The sequence below is a fragment of the Thalia democratica genome, chromosome 4 (assembly GCF_965202585.1).
Source record: "Thalia democratica chromosome 4, ktThaDemo2.hap1.1, whole genome shotgun sequence".
NCBI lineage: Eukaryota > Metazoa > Chordata > Thaliacea > Salpida > Salpidae > Thalia > Thalia democratica.
Window position 1 is genome coordinate 7,096,719 of NC_139168.1, and position 22,436 is coordinate 7,119,154.

A 22,436-nucleotide genomic window follows, 5' to 3' on the forward strand; every position below is an offset into this window, starting at 1 on the left:
GAAAGTTTAAGTAAAAATTTGATGACCTACCACTCCTATGAAAACTTTCCTAATATGAATTGCAATTTCTTAAAAAATTTCTGCAAACAGAATTTTTGTATAATTACGTAACAAATAAAACTTGTGCAAAAAATTCACTTGGTGACATTCACGAGTTCTCTCTTCTCTCGCTTTGATAATTTTAAGCTAATTTTAAACTTATAGCTATACTTTTTTTAAACCTTGGTTTTTTCAAAAATAAATTTTACCATCATGTCGAGCACCGAATTCTGCTTCAAAAAACACCAAACACTTTATAAAAAGGATGAAAAATAAGCAAAATAGAACTTAAAAACTTCAAAGCTTTAAATTTAAATTTAAAGTTTTGTCAAACTTGTATCTCTTGTATGAAAAGATTTAGAAACAATTAGCAGATACTAGTATTCAAACTATGTTCGTAACAAATATCTCTTCTATGTTTTTAAAATTCATTTTTAAACTTTTGTTTTACTTAAAGATTTACACTTGTATGTATTCATTAACTGCTTAAACAAAACATTACTTACATGTGTAAATATAAATGATTAAAATAGAGGTGCGATTTTAATACAGTTACAGTAAACTTTTGATTGATTAGTAAATTTTTTTCTAAACTACTTTTTATAGAAACTTGTTGGTTTTTGTACTTATTTATCAACGTTTACTTCAATCTAGTAGATACTCTCAGTTGTGATAAGTATGTGGTTAAAAATTTATGCACACATTAAAGCTTAGCTTAATCTCAAAAACTCTGTACTTTTAATTTTGTCGTTTTTATTTGTACAACAGTTTATTTTTACATGACTTAAGTTTAGCATTATTTCTTAATTAAAATGTAAATGTAATGTTAGTATAATGTAAGTTACAATAAAAAAAATTTCATCAAGTTTATAGACAACTGTTGAGTCTTTATTTGATGTGTACACTGACAAACTTATCTATATGATTTGACTGTATTTCTATGTATAGTCAAATAAATTGATAATGTAAACTTTTGGTACTTGTAAATACTGTTGTTTACTTAATTGACCTTTTCAAAATATTATTACATTCAAGTTGTTTGAATAAATACTTGTGAGCTGCAGAACAGTTGAACTAATTTAGCTCCAATAGAATCTTAAAATTGTAACACAAGTATTCACAGTATTGTGTTTTTAAACTACATACTGTTCCTGATGGAAAAGCCAGCAAATTTTACCTATCATGTAACTTACATATAAACTGAGCTAAAACTTATCATGATACTTGAACAGGTATCATTCAAAAGTAAATACATGTGCACTTATTGCTAAATATAGTTTTTAACAAAAGGTGTTTCACTTTATCATAAATATTTCAGTATTATCAAGTTTCACTAAAGTAAAGATTTAACTTTTTTTATACTAAAACTATTTTATGTTTTTCATTTAAAACATAGTGATAAAAATGACCAATAATCTAACACTTAAACTAACAGCTACCACTTACATTGAAAGTTACTGAAATGTAGTTGATGAAACTTATTATAAAAACTTATTGATTAGTGTAATGCTTATTTATAAATTAATGCTTAACTCTAGAATTAAAGAGAACATTTAGTTGCAATAAGTATGAGAATAAACACTTATACAAACACCAATGTTTAGCTTAACTTTACAAACTATATTAATACGTATCAAAACACTAACAATACTGTTAAGCGAAGTAAAAAATCTTTAATAAACTGTTAAAGAACAAATTACATTAATTAACTCTATAAAAAAGTGATACAAACAAGCTAAAGTACTTTTTTATCTGAAAACTAGACAGAACTGTAAATATGAAAATTTATGCAAATTTTTGAGCAACAAAATTCAATGAAAATGAACAAGTAAGTTTTATTTTTGAAATTTTATTTAATTTTTTTTTAAACCTTGTTTTTCTCAAAAATAAACTTTACCATCATGTCGAGCACCAAATTCTGCTTAAAAAAACACCAAACACTTTACAAAAAAGATGAAAAATAAGCATAATAGAGCTAAAAAACTTCAAAGCTTTGAATTTAGACTATTTTGTAGCTTTGAGTATCTTTCAAACTTGCATGATATGAGTTAGAAACAATTAGCAGGTGTTAGTACTCGAACTATGTTCATAGCCAATACCTCTGCTATGTTTTTAATTTCAGCTTTGAATATTTGTTATATTTGTAATTTTTCATTAACTGCTTAAAAAATCGTTATAAGTAAATTTAAATGTTTCAATTCAAACTTTAATTTAATATTATAACCATAAATTTGAGATTAATAGTTTAGTTGGTGTAACTTACTATACAAACTTATTGATTAGTTTATTTATTTTTAAAGAGTGCTTCACTCTTATTTTTATGAGTTCATTAGTATTAAACACCTTAATAAAGACGTTGAGGCTTAGCTTAACTTTACAAACTATGTTTAACACATAACAAATAACTAATGGATATATTAGATTAAAAAAACTGTTAAAGAACAAATTATATCAATATACTCACACAAACTAAAGTAGCTTTTATCTAAAATCAATCCAATAACATTAGATGAGTTTATAAAACAAACTAAATTTTAATAACAAAACGTTAAAAAGAACTTTTATAAAATAGCAATTACAATTTAACAGCTAAATTAAACTTTAAATATTTTTAAGCTGCTTCAGACTTTTTAATTAGTAAAATGATGTCTTTATAATATTACCTAACTTTTTTTAATTAATAAGATCCTTTTATTTTGAAAAATAAGTAACTAACAAAAAAAAACATGTACACAGCAATACTACTATTTAAAATACAATTATAATGTCCAATTCAAGTCCAGTGAACTCATTGAAAAAATTGAAAGACATACTTACTGTCGTTGGAAATTTGCATGGAAATGGTTTCACATACGAAGTTTTCAAGGAAATCGGCAGGGGAGCCTACGGTGTCGTCTATGAATGCCTTGACGTTTCAACATACCGGAACGTTGCTATTAAAGCCGTCGAACACAAGTATGGAAATAATGAGCGGGAAGCTTTCGACAGTCTGCACGACGCTGATGGGAAGTGTAACCACTTAGTCGAGGTTCTCAATGGTTTTACTAATCACACTTTGGCTTGCCTGGTGTACCCGGTTTACGGCCCCAATCTGAGCAAGGCAATGGAGATTAATAAACATCCGTTTAAAGCGCAAGAGGTTAGAATAATGGCGAAACAGCTGATTGAAGCGGTGAACTTTCTTCATAAAAACGGAATGTTGCATTGCGATATTAACCAAGAAAATATTTTATTAAACAGGTTAATAGGACATAAAGACTTTACTTAATTATAATTTTTACTAATTAGGTGCATTTTTTACTGATCTTTATGATGTTTGTTTAAAACAACTTATAGCCGAGTTAAATGACTTTTTTTTGTTTTTTTAACAATTTATTATACTAAAAATTTATATATATAATAATAAATTTTAAAATAATATCTAAAGTGTAACATTAAAAAAACTTTTACTAAACAGTTTCTACTACGACCAGACTAAAATGTTTTCTTACTTTATGCCCGATATCAAACTCTGCGACCTTCGTTCTGTGCGTTGGGAAAGAGATTTCAACTATGACGTCATAACAACACTTCAGTACCGCGCTCCTGACGTCATAATGGGCCATAAAATTGGGTATCCATGTGACGTTTGGTCGATCGGCTGCACTTTATACGAACTCTTCATAGGAGAAGTTCTCTTCGATGCATCGACGGTTCAGGAACTGCTCCGGATGATCCATTTTATGATAGAGAATTTTACTGGCGATGAAGTTGAAACGATAAACAGAAAACTCTCTGAAGACGGTGAAATTGTTGATGTTTTGAATGAGCAAGAGTTGGGACCCATAAAGGGCAAAACCTTGCTTTACGAATCAAAGAAGATGCGTTCTTACACTAATAACCAAAATAGAGTTAAGTTATTGTGGAAACTAATAAATAGGATGATTGACCGAAATCCAGTATCAAGAGTTAAACTGAAAAACTTAAATGAAGAAGAAGAAAATTAAATGGTATTTTTTCTGTGTGACCGTAATATCAACAAAAGAAACTTAACTTTTTGTGTTTGTTTTATGGACTACTTTTTTTTTTACTTTGTTGCACTTATTTTGACTTTAACTCAGTAGCTTTTTGTTTTCGTTACTGAGATGGAAAACCTTGTGTTATTTATAAAATAAAAAAAGTGGTTTTGTACGACTTGAAAACAAACTTTAGAAAGTTTATGTTTTTATCCTGCTTTTATATTTTTGTTTTCAGTAGTTTAACCCTTATAGACAAAATTTGGTAATTAAATTTGCTCGATTTGTAAAAATGTGTAGCCTACATTTATAAATCGTGTTCTTTAGATATTAAACGTAAATTTTTAACTTCTTAAAAATTGATAAATAATTTTATATAGGACCTCAAAACAAAACAAAGCTACAAAACAGTGGAATTAAATTATAAATAAATTTTGTTTAAACCGTTTTCCGGAGTTTAATGAAGTAAGACAAAAATTATTTTAAATATTAGTATTTTAAAGTATGTCGCATCATAACTTTTTTGAAGGTCTTTTTGTTTTTAAATGTGCATTTATGGCAACTTCTAAAATTACTTGTAGACCATAAGTTGCAAACTTGTTTTTCCTAGACGCTAAAATGTAAATGTTTTTCATAACTTCGAACAAGAAATAAAAACAGACAATTATCTGATATAAATTTAAAAAAGAGATATAGTATTAGAGCTAACGTTTAAAAAAAGTAAAATTCAGTAGTACACTGGTGAGTTAAAAATAGAAACATATGCTATATATAATATAAAGTATATATATAAACATATTAACATATTTTTAACGGTCTATATTTATTTTACTCCTTGGTTTCAGACGAGCGGTCGTTTATCAAAACAAAGTTATACAAACAAAGTTAAAAAAAAACAAGTTAGTGAAGAATAAAATAAATTGGCAATTGGTGTTTTTATAGCTAAAAAAACTAATTAGAGCTTTTGTTTTACTTTGTACAATTTTTGTATACGTTCTACAAACAAACAAAATGTTTCAAGAATAACATTTATATCTTAAACACTACACTCTAAATTGCTGGGGACATATGGCACTAACTAAGTCTAATTAATAAACATTGAAAAAGGACCGTTCGAAGCCCTTTGTTCATCAGAAGGTGTTATACTGTAGGTTGATCCGGGAAACTTGGTCAGTGTCGAATAGTTGGCACTATGGATTTCAGGATTTTGATTAGTTGTAGAACTGTTAGATACTGGAACATACTGGTAAATGGATTGAAAACCTTTCTCACTGTTTTTCTTCGGCTCTGAATGCATGACAGGTGTTTGTTTTTCAATCAAGTACAAAAGCTGTAGAAATAATCATCGTTATAAAATAATTAAAAAAAATGTTCTTACAATTGTTATAATTCTTTATTATGTTTTTTATCTTCTCATCACCACAGTATATACTCAATGTACCGCTTAAAAAAACCAGACATTAAAAAGTATACAGTAATATCTTTGAATAATTTACAACCTTAAAACAGTTTTAAAAAGTATGGCGTGGTTATCAAGAAAAACAAAACTACTTATTGAGATTAATACAAAATAGTACTGTAGAACAAATTAAAAATATCTGAATTAATATTTGAATATTGACTACTTATTTAAGAAAGCATCAGAAAAAATTATAAAGCTGTGTTACTTAGATTTGTTTTGTATATGTTACGTTAATACTAAATTTGGAAAAAAAACTTTTATTTACTGTATATCCGATCTTCATTTAATTATATATTTAATAATTTTCATTACACTTACAGTTAAAAAAAAAATTATACGTAAATTTTATCTTAAGAACTATAATAATTAAGATGTCAGTATTTTCAGTATGGTGATAATAAACACCTTTATTTAAATTGAGTTTTTTATTTTTGAATTATGCTAGTATTTATGTCTACTGGTGATATCTACAGCTTTTAACTGTCTTACTACTGATTACATAATACAATTCAAAATAACTTAATCATTGATTAAAATTACAACTTAGCAGTATATTTTTTATTTAAGAGACCATTAATACCATTAATGTAATTCTGTTATTACTTTTCTAAACTTATCTTAAAAACTTTAAAGATGCTCATAAATATTAGAAAATAAAACTAAATTTTTCATTAAATTATTAAAACCACCGTTGATAAAGAAACTAAAGTTTTAGCTAAATTTAAACTAAACCAGAAAATTTTCTTAACATTTAAACTAGTTTGTAATTTTTTTAAAATTTAAACCGAACTTATGCCTTTAAAACTTAGTTCTGTTTCGTAAAGCAGCAATGGAACCAGTTTATAATTAGAAATCTTTTACGTACAACGATTAATTACAATTTAATAACCTCTACAACAACATGTTTAAACAATTTTATTTCAAAGTTAAAAATTACGTAAAGTGTGTAATAAATTAAAACTCAAAAACGGAAGCAATTTACACACAGGCAAAAAGATAATAAGTTGAAATTTTTGTAAACAGAAAACAGTTTTTATCTTGCTCCTACTGCGTTAGCTGTTTTTTCAATTAATAAAAACCAGTCTAACCATAAACGCTTTTGAGTTGAAGTTTGCCGACTTCAAGGTAGCATATATAATTTATTGTTAGTCAAAATTAATATAATTTTGAAAAATTTTTGTATTAGAAAAAAAATACTGTTAGTCTGTGATAATTTTTTTTAGCTTATTTTTTGATTTAATCTTGATTAAAAAAATTAAAAATAAATAATTTAGTACAAAAATGAATTGAATTAATTAAATGATAATAGAATGTATGGAAAAAACATGCCTGTATATTTTTTTTTGGTGAAAATACTGAATACAGCGAATTTATAAATTAAAGTTGTTTGTATAATCGGTTTTTTAATACTATTGCTTAATGTGCCTACAATGTTGTACTTACTTTATCACTTGTGTTTAGCTGGGGATTTTCATATAAACAAATAAAAAAATTGGTTTAAATTATTCTTTTTAAATTAAAATAATTCGTTTAAACCCTAATTAAAGGTTATTAAATTGTAGACTTTGTTTATATCAAGTTATAACATAACTTGTTTTATATTCTTTTTTTGTTAATTGAAACTTTATTTAACAATATACTATGAAGTTATGTAAATATTTTATGCATCACTTATTCTATGAATAGTAATCATCGCTATTAAATACTAATAAATTTTAAACTTCTTCACACGATTATTTTGGACATCATTAGTTATTATTGTTTGCAAAAAACCTAGTTGATTATATTAACAATTAATATTACTTAGTTTAAACTACGAAAAGTTTTGTTAGATTAAAGTTTTAGTGAAAATGAATAGGAATTTTTTTGTAATACTTTTATTTTATTTACTTTTATATTACTTTTATAGTTATTACGGATCTTACAGATATTGTGAACTATAATTTAAGTTTAATGTATAAGTTCATAATAACTTAAAGTTGAAACACATCATAAAATGCAAAACTGTTGTCGTTTATTACTTCTGTAAAGACAATAGCTTAATTTTTATATGTTAAATACATAACTACTTTTATGCAAATATCTCTAATTCAAGTAATACAGTATAATTTTTTATATTTTTTTTACTTTTTACTAACACAATAAATTTTTATTCGTTTTCTTATTAGTCATAGACATACTACTCGTTTTTTTTTATATTTTATATTTTTATTTTTTTTTATACTCTTGTGATTTATTGTTAATTTTTACCGCCTTAGCTGTTAATTCAGTTATTCGTTTTTAATAAATATTTATAAAATTAACTTTGTTATATTATTTAATGTTATTAGTTTAAAAGATAAATAGTATCAGCATTATATATACTAACTATAAAACAAGAAAATAATTCACAAAAAAAATAGAAATGAAGAAAAGTAACCTACCTTTTATGAGCTGTAACATAGATGCTAATTAAAGTAAAAATTCTTAGTTATTGAAAATAGTTAAACTAAAAAAATAAGATTAAAAAAGTCAACGAAATTTTGTTAGTTAAAAAGTTTTGCAGTGCGGACTCGAACTCGGGTCTCTGGATTGGAAGGCAACGGTGGTGACCTCTCCGCCAGGATTCCACTTGCATGCTATTACATTTTCCAGTATAGATAACAAAATTATTTTCATAATCGATGTTTTGGCAACTATCAATGAAACTCGAACCCAAAATATTTTATTGGAATAAGCACAATGGAGTTAATTTGAAGCTGTATCAAAAAGTAGTGTATAAATACAACATTAAACAATTTTTGATGATTTTTATACCTTTCAAAGACAGTTCACTTGTTAACACACTATTGCACAGTCAGTTAGTTTTACTATTAATCTAATCGCAACCCTTACCGTTGGTCAGTAATTTTTTTTCTTAACATATTCAAAGAAAGCTTTTTGGTATCATTGCTCATTTTCCGAAAAAAAAACTGGAAAACTTACAAAAAGTCATAAAAATAACATAAAATCAAAAATTCCTCAACAAAACTTCATTTGAGTCGTTTCAAAATGTTCACAATCGGTTTGTGTGTAGCCACATTTAAAATAAATCAGCTTAAAACTCCAAGGTCGCTTTTTTTTGATCCCATTTTGCATTGGCGTGGAAATTAGAAAATCGGTTAGAGGTAAGGTGAAAGTTTCTTCAAATCATTTAAGTCAACACAGAAAAATTAACACCAAAGCATAACTTTTTTAACAACTTTTCTAACCATATTTTAGTTCTTTGTGTTTGTTTTTAATGAAATTAGAACTATTCTATTCAGTTTATGTTTTTTGAACTAAGTTTATTCTATTCGTTGATATTTGTAAATACCTTCTGTTACGGAATTATTGTTTTGAAAACGGAATACTTTTGTACATAGTAAAGTTAAAGAATAATTTAAGATGCTGACTAATTAAACCTAAAATATTGATAAAATTTTATCAACAAAACTGATTACCACCGGACTCGATCTCGCGACCTTCTGCTCACGCATCGGGTCGGCGATCGCTGAACCACACAACCACTTGCTTGTTGACTTCAATGCTGGTATATAAAGTTTAAAAACTTTAGATTTAAATAAGTTCATTTAGTACTTATTAGTTTACCTTTCTGTAAATTGCTATTATTTTTTTATTTGAAACATATTTACAAAGATAAGACTGTTTTTTTTTACACATAACGTTTACGTGAATTTTAATACTTGAAAGTTTTCCATTCAAAAGCTGCATAAGCAGAGCAAGTGTACTTATTAAAGGCAGTTTTGATTTTTGTTGCTTAAATCTAATTTAAAAGAACAAAACTGATTAAATGCTTTGATAATAAGAAAACAGCGTGCAAAAACTTTTTTTTGTACATTTAAAGTATTAAAACTTTATAAATTAAACAAACTTATCCAGCTTTAATTAGCTATTATGGCAAAACAGATGCAAATATAACCTAACAGTTTATATATTATCGATAATCAGAACTAAAGCAAAGGAGATATATTTCAAAATTAAAATCAACATTATAACAGCATTTATATCACAAAGCAAAGTTTTAGAAACATCACAAGCATTTACGTTGTCGTTTTGATATTTTGTTGAACCAGCCAGTAATGAAAATTATATGGGTATGAATAAAATGTGGTAGAATATCTAAATTTTTAAATCATCAATGCCAGGAATTCTAATTTACCTGCCTGGACTTTTATGTCAAATAAATTCACGTGGTTGCTTATAATGCTGATAAATTTAAGATTATTGATTGTAATGTCTAATTAAGCAGAAGTATAATAAAGAATGTAAGGCTGAACTACATTAATCCCAGGCGTTTCTACAGTTAAAAGACCAAGTTTACCCTTCATTTTACACAGACGAAATGATTTGATTTTTTAAAATAATGAAAAGTGTTAAGGTTAACCGAGAAAAAAAAGATACTTTAAAAAACTTAAACTAAGTAGATGTACTTCAAAACATAGGTAAGTAAGGATATTAATGTCTTTCAAACTAATTAACAGCAAATTTATGCTTAGATATAAGACATTAGAAAGCATTGTATATGATACACATAAAAAACCCTGTAGACCGAAACCTTGGCTTAGATGGCACTAAATAATTGTTATTAAAATATAACTAAAAATAAAAACTTAAAATTATAATGGTACTTAGTCGGTGTAACGGTATTTGATTTATTTTATCAAAAGTACAGAGCTGGTACCTACCATTGTTTATTTATTTTAACACATACGGTGGTAAATAAAGTTATATATAATGGTTAAATCTAATAGAGACCTTTAAACTCATAAAGGCTCTAAATGGAATTTTATTTGAACTGTAATTATTACTTAAAAGAAACAGTTTAATGTTTTAAATTTATAGCTAAATAAATATGTTGTTTGTGATATAAAACTAGAAACGATCATGTAAATCATATAAAAATTAGATTCATTTATATACAGCAGTAAAATATTTAAGAGCTAATTGCCATATATATTTGTATCTGTTAGTTTAATTAAGATGCACATTATCCAATACATGGACATATAGTTAGTGTTATTCATTACTATATAAGTTGCTTTATTCAACTTAAAAATATAGAGCAATTAAATAATTTATAAAACATACCATACACATACAACTAAAGTGTAAGTGAAATTTATGCTAAACTAAGTTTAAACTGTATAAGACTACAAAGTGATGACGTAATAATAGTAAAAAGGTAAAAATGAAAAATATCACATAATTACTTGAAAAATCGTGGACAAAAACAGTCTGATTTATTAGAGTCTAATTTAAAAAATGCCTAAACTGTTTTATACAAGTTAAGACGTAAATACTTACTTGTGTAAATGGAAAACTTTAGCGTAGATTTTCCAAAATTTAAGTTGTTGTGGAGTGACAACGATACTAATTAAAACGAGAAGTTAATGTACTCACTTACTTTGTATAGTTTATCAAGTAACCAACAAAAGATGTTATCAGACCTGCTGATCAACAAAGTAATAATAAATATAATCAAAACAGTGGTCAAACTTGAAATAGACATATACCAAATGTTAAATGTAATATAAATTAATTCAATGTACCTACTACAGAATGTTACTTAACATATAAGTTTTAGTAGATAATTATAAATGCCATAACAACTAAACAAATGATTAGCTTTGATGTATTACAAACTTGCCATAACTAACTTTCAATTGACCTTTATAATTAAACAAACTAAGATGTAATTTATTTACTAGACATACTAGGTATTTAATACTGTGTAACAATGTAATTAGCTAAATGACGACAATAAAATGATCCTGATAAATAAAATTACAAAGTAAGTTGAAGTGTTTATTATAGAATAATACCAGGCTGTCTACTACAAATCTGTAGCGTTTGTAGTACGACACCAAAGATACATACTATAAAACATAAAACTTTACTTGTAATTTATATGTGTTAATATTGAGTTTAAAAGAAAAATAACATACCAAAAAATTGTGCGTAACTACTCGTACATCAAACAAAAAACTAATTAGGTGCCGACCAGCATAAGGACGCGGCCAAAAGGACGGCTTTCGTTATTTGTGCAAAAGTCCCGGGAGCAAGAGCTGCTCCGATAGGAGCAGCTCGCAGCGGGAGGGACTTATGCACAAATAACGAAAGCTGTCCGCTACCACTTTAACCCAAAACCGAACTACTTCTTAGAGCTCAGTACCACACTTTTATCTGGTTTGGCTGTCAGGCTTACTAACTGGGCTCAAAGCGTAATTAGGTTTTTAAGAAAAAATGGTTGGGAGAAAAAGTGAAAAATTTTTCGCCGGCAGAGCCGGCGAAATGACTAAAAAATGATTTTTTAAATAATCTACCCAAAAATTTTCCAAAAAAAGTTTTGATTTGGGGAAATCCCCATTTTGAAAAAAATTTGTGCGGCTTGGCTTAAAAATTAAGTGACTACCTTATAGCGTACTCCTTAAACATAACCCTAACTTACTACCATATAGTTGTTAACTAAAAAATGAATGTCTTTTTAGGTGGTAATAGTAGGATTAATCTTAATTTGGAATATTATTAATTTTTCGAAGGTGTTATCATTGTAATAATAAATACCTATAACCATAAAATTCGTGTGAGACATGTTAAATAGTCTTTTCTTTTTGGAATGTTTGTTGTGACACAGTCTAATAACAGTATCCAAAACTTATAACTTAAATTTGAGTACTGCTAACATTTTGATTTGATGTTATGTTAACACAATATCAATCGAAAACTTTAATAAAACAAATGCTTACTGTTGTTATTAGGCTGATTTACAACAAATATTCAAAAAAAAAAGCCATTTTCACATGTCATTCTATAAAGCCACTGCAAGTCATACTTGATCTAGTCAGATAAGAGTCTGGCTTTTGTCAGCTAGTCACAGTTGCTTATAATAACTCTATAAAACATTAAATGGTTATCAAAGATTTTTTAGCTTTTAAATACACTTCATAAACACTACAAGTAACAAACAACCAGACTCTTATCTAATTTAGTTATATTAGCATTATCAATTATTACACTATGCTACATAATTCTAAAATATTTAACAGGAAAAACAGTGGTTAATCATTTCTTGTTATGTTTTGAACAGTTCAGAGACATAGACATGCTTGTATATTTTTTCAAAGACTAACTATTACTAAATGTTCAAATACTCTTTGATAAGAATTTCTATGGTGACACTGTCTAATAGTATATCTTAAGTTTTTGTTCTACATCATCAAACAGCATTGGTATAATGAAACCAACAAAATAATATCTGATTTAATGCTACACATAGTATCAAGCTGAAGATTAAACAAATACTTATTTTATAATATCACTATTAAAATTCCAAACAAAGACTGTTTTTTAGTACTATTAATACTCCAAAAATTAAGTTTAACACATCAGTACAACATAGTCTTTTTATAAAGATCATACATAGTCAGATAAAGGTCTGGTTTTTGTCAGCTAGTTACATTTAACTTATCATAACTCCATCAACTATAATAACCACTAAATGGTAATCAAAGTAATAATACACTTAAACTTTGAATTTTACTGTTAACTATAAACACTAAAAGTGACTGAAACAAACCAGACTCTTATCTAAATTAGTAATATGAACATACAAAAACACTCAACATAAGTCAGTTGATCAAGCTGCCTTAATGTTGCTTGTGTTCCTACATGTTCACATGTAATAAAGTATATCACTTATACACAAACATTTTACACTATAGTTTTAATTGCTTAGTGGATAAAAACATAATAATAAAACATTTACTTTAACCGTTAATAACAATGTGTCTCTAAAAGTGTGCAAAGATTTAAAATTAACTGCTTAATTTTAAAGCTTGTAGCATTCAGAGTTACAACAAACAAAAGAACAGCTTGATTTTTAGCTCTAAAATTGTAATTGAACATTTTACATTGTAATCTTATTACAGAGATTCATAACACATAAGTTTTGACATATAGAAAAGCTAATGAAGTTTAATAGTAACAGCTTTTAGTTAATTTTGCACACTTTAGAAACTCTGTAGGATATTTTATAATCTAAAATTTTCATTGTAATTAATTCATAATTTTATGACTAGCATTTATGAATACCAGGGCTGCCACTCTTCAATTCGAAAACTGTACTCTTTTAACCAAATTTCAGCTTAACTTGAATAAAATTAGAAACTAAGCAGCAAAAGCTGTTAATGTACTTTACTTGATATCAATTGAGTTTGAGCACTAATTTACACTAATGATATTCTATATTTACAAATAAATGACAATATTTAATGAAACAATTAATTTTCAAGTATTTAAAATTGAGAAAGCACTACTAAAAAAATAAGTTTTGGCAGCCCTGAAAAATAATCATTTATTATCTCAACATTAACTATTTTGTATATAAAGCACTTACCTCAGTAAGAGCAGTAAACCAAGAACAGACCTGATATTCAAATTGCCACAAGAAGGGTTGATATAGATGACTGCTGTAGAAATAGAGATGCCCAATTTGTTTGTGCTTAATAAAAACTTTTCAGTGCAACTATGATTAAATAGAAACACATGATAACTCATGTAGCAGACTGCTGATTTGAGACACTTTTTCACCATAAAGGTAAAGAATTTTCTCTGAAACCATGAAATAAAAAGATAATCAATCATATGGTTAGAGTAGAAGACTGTTGGTTGAGATACTTTTTCAACATAAAGAAAAAGACTTTCCTCTGAAATCATGAAAAAATAGATAATTAATCATATGGTTAGAGTAAAAGACTGTTGATTCAAGATACTTTCAAAACATACAGACATTATGTTTATTTACATTTTTTACTTGCATAAACAGTTTAAGTTTCAACTGTTAAAGACAATGCTGATTTTTTTTTCAAACCAAGTAATTGATTTTATGTGTCTGCTTTTAGTACCTTTTATTACTTACAAAAACATACAACAAGGTAAACTCTAAAATGATTTATGAAAGTAAAGTTAAAAATGACAAGAGCTGCTACCAGTAACAAAACATTTTACTAATGAATGCAATTTCATAAAAATTTCTGCAAACAGAATTGAACATGATTATCACAATAAAGTAGAAGTCTGTTGATTTAAGACAATTTTTCAACATACAGGTAACGACTTTTCTGTGAAGTTGTCAACAAAAAGAAAGTAAAGCACAAGGTTATCACAACAAAGTAGAAGTCTGCTGATTTAAGACAGTTTTTCAACATACAGGTAAAGACTTTTCTGTGAAGTTGTCAACAAAAAGAAAGTAAAACACAAGATCATCACTATAAAGTAGAAATCTGTTAACTTAAGACAATTTTTTAACATACAGGTAAAGACTTTTCTTTGAAGTTGTAAACAAAAAGATAATTAAACACAAGATCATCACTATAAAGTAGAAGTCTGTTGATTTAAATCACTTTGGCAACATGCAGATGATGTAGATTTGTTTTGTGTTCTTTTTTTTCAACCATAAACAGTTCAAGTTTCAACTTTTTAAGACAACTTTGATTTTTTTCATACTAAGTGATTCATACTAAGTGATTGGTTTTGAATTGTATGTGCTTGTAATTAAGTACCTTTTATTACTTATAAAAACTTATAAAAGGAAAACTCTAAAAATACTTATGTAAAGAAAGTTTAAGTAAAAATTTGATGACCTACCACTCCTATGAAAACTTTCCTAATATGAATTGCAATTTCTTAAAAAATTTCTGCAAACAGAATTTTTGTATAATTACGTAACAAATAAAACTTGTGCAAAAAATTCACTTGGTGACATTCACGAGTTCTCTCTTCTCTCGCTTTGATAATTTTAAGCTAATTTTAAACTTATAGCTATACTTTTTTTAAACCTTGGTTTTTTCAAAAATAAATTTTACCATCATGTCGAGCACCGAATTCTGCTTCAAAAAACACCAAACACTTTATAAAAAGGATGAAAAATAAGCAAAATAGAACTTAAAAACTTCAAAGCTTTAAATTTAAATTTAAAGTTTTGTCAAACTTGTATCTCTTGTATGAAAAGATTTAGAAACAATTAGCAGATACTAGTATTCAAACTATGTTCGTAACAAATATCTCTTCTATGTTTTTAAAATTCATTTTTAAACTTTTGTTTTACTTAAAGATTTACACTTGTATGTATTCATTAACTGCTTAAACAAAACATTACTTACATGTGTAAATATAAATGATTAAAATAGAGGTGCGATTTTAATACAGTTACAGTAAACTTTTGATTGATTAGTAAATTTTTTTCTAAACTACTTTTTATAGAAACTTGTTGGTTTTTGTACTTATTTATCAACGTTTACTTCAATCTAGTAGATACTCTCAGTTGTGATAAGTATGTGGTTAAAAATTTATGCACACATTAAAGCTTAGCTTAATCTCAAAAACTCTGTACTTTTAATTTTGTCGTTTTTATTTGTACAACAGTTTATTTTTACATGACTTAAGTTTAGCATTATTTCTTAATTAAAATGTAAATGTAATGTTAGTATAATGTAAGTTACAATAAAAAAAATTTCATCAAGTTTATAGACAACTGTTGAGTCTTTATTTGATGTGTACACTGACAAACTTATCTATATGATTTGACTGTATTTCTATGTATAGTCAAATAAATTGATAATGTAAACTTTTGGTACTTGTAAATACTGTTGTTTACTTAATTGACCTTTTCAAAATATTATTACATTCAAGTTGTTTGAATAAATACTTGTGAGCTGCAGAACAGTTGAACTAATTTAGCTCCAATAGAATCTTAAAATTGTAACACAAGTATTCACAGTATTGTGTTTTTAAACTACATACTGTTCCTGATGGAAAAGCCAGCAAATTTTACCTATCATGTAACTTACATATAAACTGAGCTAAAACTTATCATGATACTTGAACAGGTATCATTCAAAAGTAAATACATGTGCACTTATTGCTAAATATAGTTTTTAACAAAAGGTGTTTCACTTTATCATAAATATTTCAGTATTATCAAGTTTCACTAAAGTAAAGATTTAACTTTTTTTATACTAAAACTATTTTATGTTTTTCATTTAAAACATAGTGATAAAAATGACCAATAATCTAACACTTAAACTAACAGCTACCACTTACATTGAAAGTTACTGAAATGTAGTTGATGAAACTTATTATAAAAACTTATTGATTAGTGTAATGCTTATTTATAAATTAATGCTTAACTCTAGAATTAAAGAGAACATTTAGTTGCAATAAGTATGAGAATAAACACTTATACAAACACCAATGTTTAGCTTAACTTTACAAACTATATTAATACGTATCAAAACACTAACAATACTGTTAAGCGAAGTAAAAAATCTTTAATAAACTGTTAAAGAACAAATTACATTAATTAACTCTATAAAAAAGTGATACAAACAAGCTAAAGTACTTTTTTATCTGAAAACTAGACAGAACTGTAAATATGAAAATTTATGCAAATTTTTGAGCAACAAAATTCAATGAAAATGAACAAGTAAGTTTTATTTTTGAAATTTTATTTAATTTTTTTTTAAACCTTGTTTTTCTCAAAAATAAACTTTACCATCATGTCGAGCACCAAATTCTGCTTAAAAAAACACCAAACACTTTACAAAAAAGATGAAAAATAAGCATAATAGAGCTAAAAAACTTCAAAGCTTTGAATTTAGACTATTTTGTAGCTTTGAGTATCTTTCAAACTTGCATGATATGAGTTAGAAACAATTAGCAGGTGTTAGTACTCGAACTATGTTCATAGCCAATACCTCTGCTATGTTTTTAATTTCAGCTTTGAATATTTGTTATATTTGTAATTTTTCATTAACTGCTTAAAAAATCGTTATAAGTAAATTTAAATGTTTCAATTCAAACTTTAATTTAATATTATAACCATAAATTTGAGATTAATAGTTTAGTTGGTGTAACTTACTATACAAACTTATTGATTAGTTTATTTATTTTTAAAGAGTGCTTCACTCTTATTTTTATGAGTTCATTAGTATTAAACACCTTAATAAAGACGTTGAGGCTTAGCTTAACTTTACAAACTATGTTTAACACATAACAAATAACTAATGGATATATTAGATTAAAAAAACTGTTAAAGAACAAATTATATCAATATACTCACACAAACTAAAGTAGCTTTTATCTAAAATCAATCCAATAACATTAGATGAGTTTATAAAACAAACTAAATTTTAATAACAAAACGTTAAAAAGAACTTTTATAAAATAGCAATTACAATTTAACAGCTAAATTAAACTTTAAATATTTTTAAGCTGCTTCAGACTTTTTAATTAGTAAAATGATGTCTTTATAATATTACCTAACTTTTTTTAATTAATAAGATCCTTTTATTTTGAAAAATAAGTAACTAACAAAAAAAAACATGTACACAGCAATACTACTATTTAAAATACAATTATAATGTCCAATTCAAGTCCAGTGAACTCATTGAAAAAATTGAAAGACATACTTACTGTCGTTGGAAATTTGCATGGAAATGGTTTCACATACGAAGTTTTCAAGGAAATCGGCAGGGGAGCCTACGGTGTCGTCTATGAATGCCTTGACGTTTCAACATACCGGAACGTTGCTATTAAAGCCGTCGAACACAAGTATGGAAATAATGAGCGGGAAGCTTTCGACAGTCTGCACGACGCTGATGGGAAGTGTAACCACTTAGTCGAGGTTCTCAATGGTTTTACTAATCACACTTTGGCTTGCCTGGTGTACCCGGTTTACGGCCCCAATCTGAGCAAGGCAATGGAGATTAATAAACATCCGTTTAAAGCGCAAGAGGTTAGAATAATGGCGAAACAGCTGATTGAAGCGGTGAACTTTCTTCATAAAAACGGAATGTTGCATTGCGATATTAACCAAGAAAATATTTTATTAAACAGGTTAATAGGACATAAAGACTTTACTTAATTATAATTTTTACTAATTAGGTGCATTTTTTACTGATCTTTATGATGTTTGTTTAAAACAACTTATAGCCGAGTTAAATGACTTTTTTTTGTTTTTTTAACAATTTATTATACTAAAAATTTATATATATAATAATAAATTTTAAAATAATATCTAAAGTGTAACATTAAAAAAACTTTTACTAAACAGTTTCTACTACGACCAGACTAAAATGTTTTCTTACTTTATGCCCGATATCAAACTCTGCGACCTTCGTTCTGTGCGTTGGGAAAGAGATTTCAACTATGACGTCATAACAACACTTCAGTACCGCGCTCCTGACGTCATAATGGGCCATAAAATTGGGTATCCATGTGACGTTTGGTCGATCGGCTGCACTTTATACGAACTCTTCATAGGAGAAGTTCTCTTCGATGCATCGACGGTTCAGGAACTGCTCCGGATGATCCATTTTATGATAGAGAATTTTACTGGCGATGAAGTTGAAACGATAAACAGAAAACTCTCTGAAGACGGTGAAATTGTTGATGTTTTGAATGAGCAAGAGTTGGGACCCATAAAGGGCAAAACCTTGCTTTACGAATCAAAGAAGATGCGTTCTTACACTAATAACCAAAATAGAGTTAAGTTATTGTGGAAACTAATAAATAGGATGATTGACCGAAATCCAGTATCAAGAGTTAAACTGAAAAACTTAAATGAAGAAGAAGAAAATTAAATGGTATTTTTTCTGTGTGACCGTAATATCAACAAAAGAAACTTAACTTTTTGTGTTTGTTTTATGGACTACTTTTTTTTTTACTTTGTTGCACTTATTTTGACTTTAACTCAGTAGCTTTTTGTTTTCGTTACTGAGATGGAAAACCTTGTGTTATTTATAAAATAAAAAAAGTGGTTTTGTACGACTTGAAAACAAACTTTAGAAAGTTTATGTTTTTATCCTGCTTTTATATTTTTGTTTTCAGTAGTTTAACCCTTATAGACAAAATTTGGTAATTAAATTTGCTCGATTTGTAAAAATGTGTAGCCTACATTTATAAATCGTGTTCTTTAGATATTAAACGTAAATTTTTAACTTCTTAAAAATTGATAAATAATTTTATATAGGACCTCAAAACAAAACAAAGCTACAAAACAGTGGAATTAAATTATAAATAAATTTTGTTTAAACCGTTTTCCGGAGTTTAATGAAGTAAGACAAAAATTATTTTAAATATTAGTATTTTAAAGTATGTCGCATCATAACTTTTTTGAAGGTCTTTTTGTTTTTAAATGTGCATTTATGGCAACTTCTAAAATTACTTGTAGACCATAAGTTGCAAACTTGTTTTTCCTAGACGCTAAAATGTAAATGTTTTTCATAACTTCGAACAAGAAATAAAAACAGACAATTATCTGATATAAATTTAAAAAAGAGATATAGTATTAGAGCTAACGTTTAAAAAAAGTAAAATTCAGTAGTACACTGGTGAGTTAAAAATAGAAACATATGCTATATATAATATAAAGTATATATATAAACATATTAACATATTTTTAACGGTCTATATTTATTTTACTCCTTGGTTTCAGACGAGCGGTCGTTTATCAAAACAAAGTTATACAAACAAAGTTAAAAAAAAACAAGTTAGTGAAGAATAAAATAAATTGGCAATTGGTGTTTTTATAGCTAAAAAAACTAATTAGAGCTTTTGTTTTACTTTGTACAATTTTTGTATACGTTCTACAAACAAACAAAATGTTTCAAGAATAACATTTATATCTTAAACACTACACTCTAAATTGCTGGGGACATATGGCACTAACTAAGTCTAATTAATAAACATTGAAAAAGGACCGTTCGAAGCCCTTTGTTCATCAGAAGGTGTTATACTGTAGGTTGATCCGGGAAACTTGGTCAGTGTCGAATAGTTGGCACTATGGATTTCAGGATTTTGATTAGTTGTAGAACTGTTAGATACTGGAACATACTGGTAAATGGATTGAAAACCTTTCTCACTGTTTTTCTTCGGCTCTGAATGCATGACAGGTGTTTGTTTTTCAATCAAGTACAAAAGCTGTAGAAATAATCATCGTTATAAAATAATTAAAAAAAATGTTCTTACAATTGTTATAATTCTTTATTATGTTTTTTATCTTCTCATCACCACAGTATATACTCAATGTACCGCTTAAAAAAACCAGACATTAAAAAGTATACAGTAATATCTTTGAATAATTTACAACCTTAAAACAGTTTTAAAAAGTATGGCGTGGTTATCAAGAAAAACAAAACTACTTATTGAGATTAATACAAAATAGTACTGTAGAACAAATTAAAAATATCTGAATTAATATTTGAATATTGACTACTTATTTAAGAAAGCATCAGAAAAAATTATAAAGCTGTGTTACTTAGATTTGTTTTGTATATGTTACGTTAATACTAAATTTGGAAAAAAAACTTTTATTTACTGTATATCCGATCTTCATTTAATTATATATTTAATAATTTTCATTACACTTACAGTTAAAAAAAAAATTATACGTAAATTTTATCTTAAGAACTATAATAATTAAGATGTCAGTATTTTCAGTATGGTGATAATAAACACCTTTATTTAAATTGAGTTTTTTATTTTTGAATTATGCTAGTATTTATGTCTACTGGTGATATCTACAGCTTTTAACTGTCTTACTACTGATTACATAATACAATTCAAAATAACTTAATCATTGATTAAAATTACAACTTAGCAGTATATTTTTTATTTAAGAGACCATTAATACCATTAATGTAATTCTGTTATTACTTTTCTAAACTTATCTTAAAAACTTTAAAGATGCTCATAAATATTAGAAAATAAAACTAAATTTTTCATTAAATTATTAAAACCACCGTTGATAAAGAAACTAAAGTTTTAGCTAAATTTAAACTAAACCAGAAAATTTTCTTAACATTTAAACTAGTTTGTAATTTTTTTAAAATTTAAACCGAACTTATGCCTTTAAAACTTAGTTCTGTTTCGTAAAGCAGCAATGGAACCAGTTTATAATTAGAAATCTTTTACGTACAACGATTAATTACAATTTAATAACCTCTACAACAACATGTTTAAACAATTTTATTTCAAAGTTAAAAATTACGTAAAGTGTGTAATAAATTAAAACTCAAAAACGGAAGCAATTTACACACAGGCAAAAAGATAATAAGTTGAAATTTTTGTAAACAGAAAACAGTTTTTATCTTGCTCCTACTGCGTTAGCTGTTTTTTCAATTAATAAAAACCAGTCTAACCATAAACGCTTTTGAGTTGAAGTTTGCCGACTTCAAGGTAGCATATATAATTTATTGTTAGTCAAAATTAATATAATTTTGAAAAATTTTTGTATTAGAAAAAAAATACTGTTAGTCTGTGATAATTTTTTTTAGCTTATTTTTTGATTTAATCTTGATTAAAAAAATTAAAAATAAATAATTTAGTACAAAAATGAATTGAATTAATTAAATGATAATAGAATGTATGGAAAAAACATGCCTGTATATTTTTTTTTGGTGAAAATACTGAATACAGCGAATTTATAAATTAAAGTTGTTTGTATAATCGGTTTTTTAATACTATTGCTTAATGTGCCTACAATGTTGTACTTACTTTATCACTTGTGTTTAGCTGGGGATTTTCATATAAACAAATAAAAAAATTGGTTTAAATTATTCTTTTTAAATTAAAATAATTCGTTTAAACCCTAATTAAAGGTTATTAAATTGTAGACTTTGTTTATATCAAGTTATAACATAACTTGTTTTATATTCTTTTTTTGTTAATTGAAACTTTATTTAACAATATACTATGAAGTTATGTAAATATTTTATGCATCACTTATTCTATGAATAGTAATCATCGCTATTAAATACTAATAAATTTTAAACTTCTTCACACGATTATTTTGGACATCATTAGTTATTATTGTTTGCAAAAAACCTAGTTGATTATATTAACAATTAATATTACTTAGT

The 22,436-nt window shown here is 26.4% G+C and overlaps 2 protein-coding genes across 2 annotated transcripts; both read left to right on the forward strand.

Moving 5' to 3' along the window:
• Positions 1-2,803: 2,803 nt before the first annotated feature.
• LOC145832947 (uncharacterized) lies at positions 2,804-4,025 on the forward strand. Its single transcript, XM_082940149.1, has 2 exons — positions 2,804-3,279; positions 3,497-4,025. Exons 1-2 carry the CDS (start codon positions 2,804-2,806, stop codon positions 4,023-4,025), a joined length of 1,005 nt encoding a protein of 334 aa, XP_082796275.1.
• A 13,910-nt stretch (positions 4,026-17,935) lies between these two features.
• On the forward strand, positions 17,936-19,157 carry LOC145832948 (uncharacterized). Its single transcript, XM_082940150.1, has 2 exons — positions 17,936-18,411; positions 18,629-19,157. The coding sequence occupies exons 1-2, from the start codon at positions 17,936-17,938 to the stop codon at positions 19,155-19,157; spliced, it is 1,005 nt and encodes a 334-aa protein (XP_082796276.1).
• The last annotated feature ends 3,279 nt before the right edge of the window (positions 19,158-22,436 follow it).

Excerpts from the sequence above, each read along its gene's own strand:
- LOC145832948 (XM_082940150.1), top strand. The coding sequence starts at position 17,936 with ATGTCCAATTCAAGTCCAGTGAACTCATTGAAAAAATTGAAAGACATA. Across the intron at positions 18,412-18,628 it reads GAAAATATTTTATTAAACAG|TTTCTACTACGACCAGACTA; the intron begins GTTAATAGGACA and ends TTTACTAAACAG.
- LOC145832947 (XM_082940149.1), top strand. The coding sequence starts at position 2,804 with ATGTCCAATTCAAGTCCAGTGAACTCATTGAAAAAATTGAAAGACATA. Across the intron at positions 3,280-3,496 it reads GAAAATATTTTATTAAACAG|TTTCTACTACGACCAGACTA; the intron begins GTTAATAGGACA and ends TTTACTAAACAG.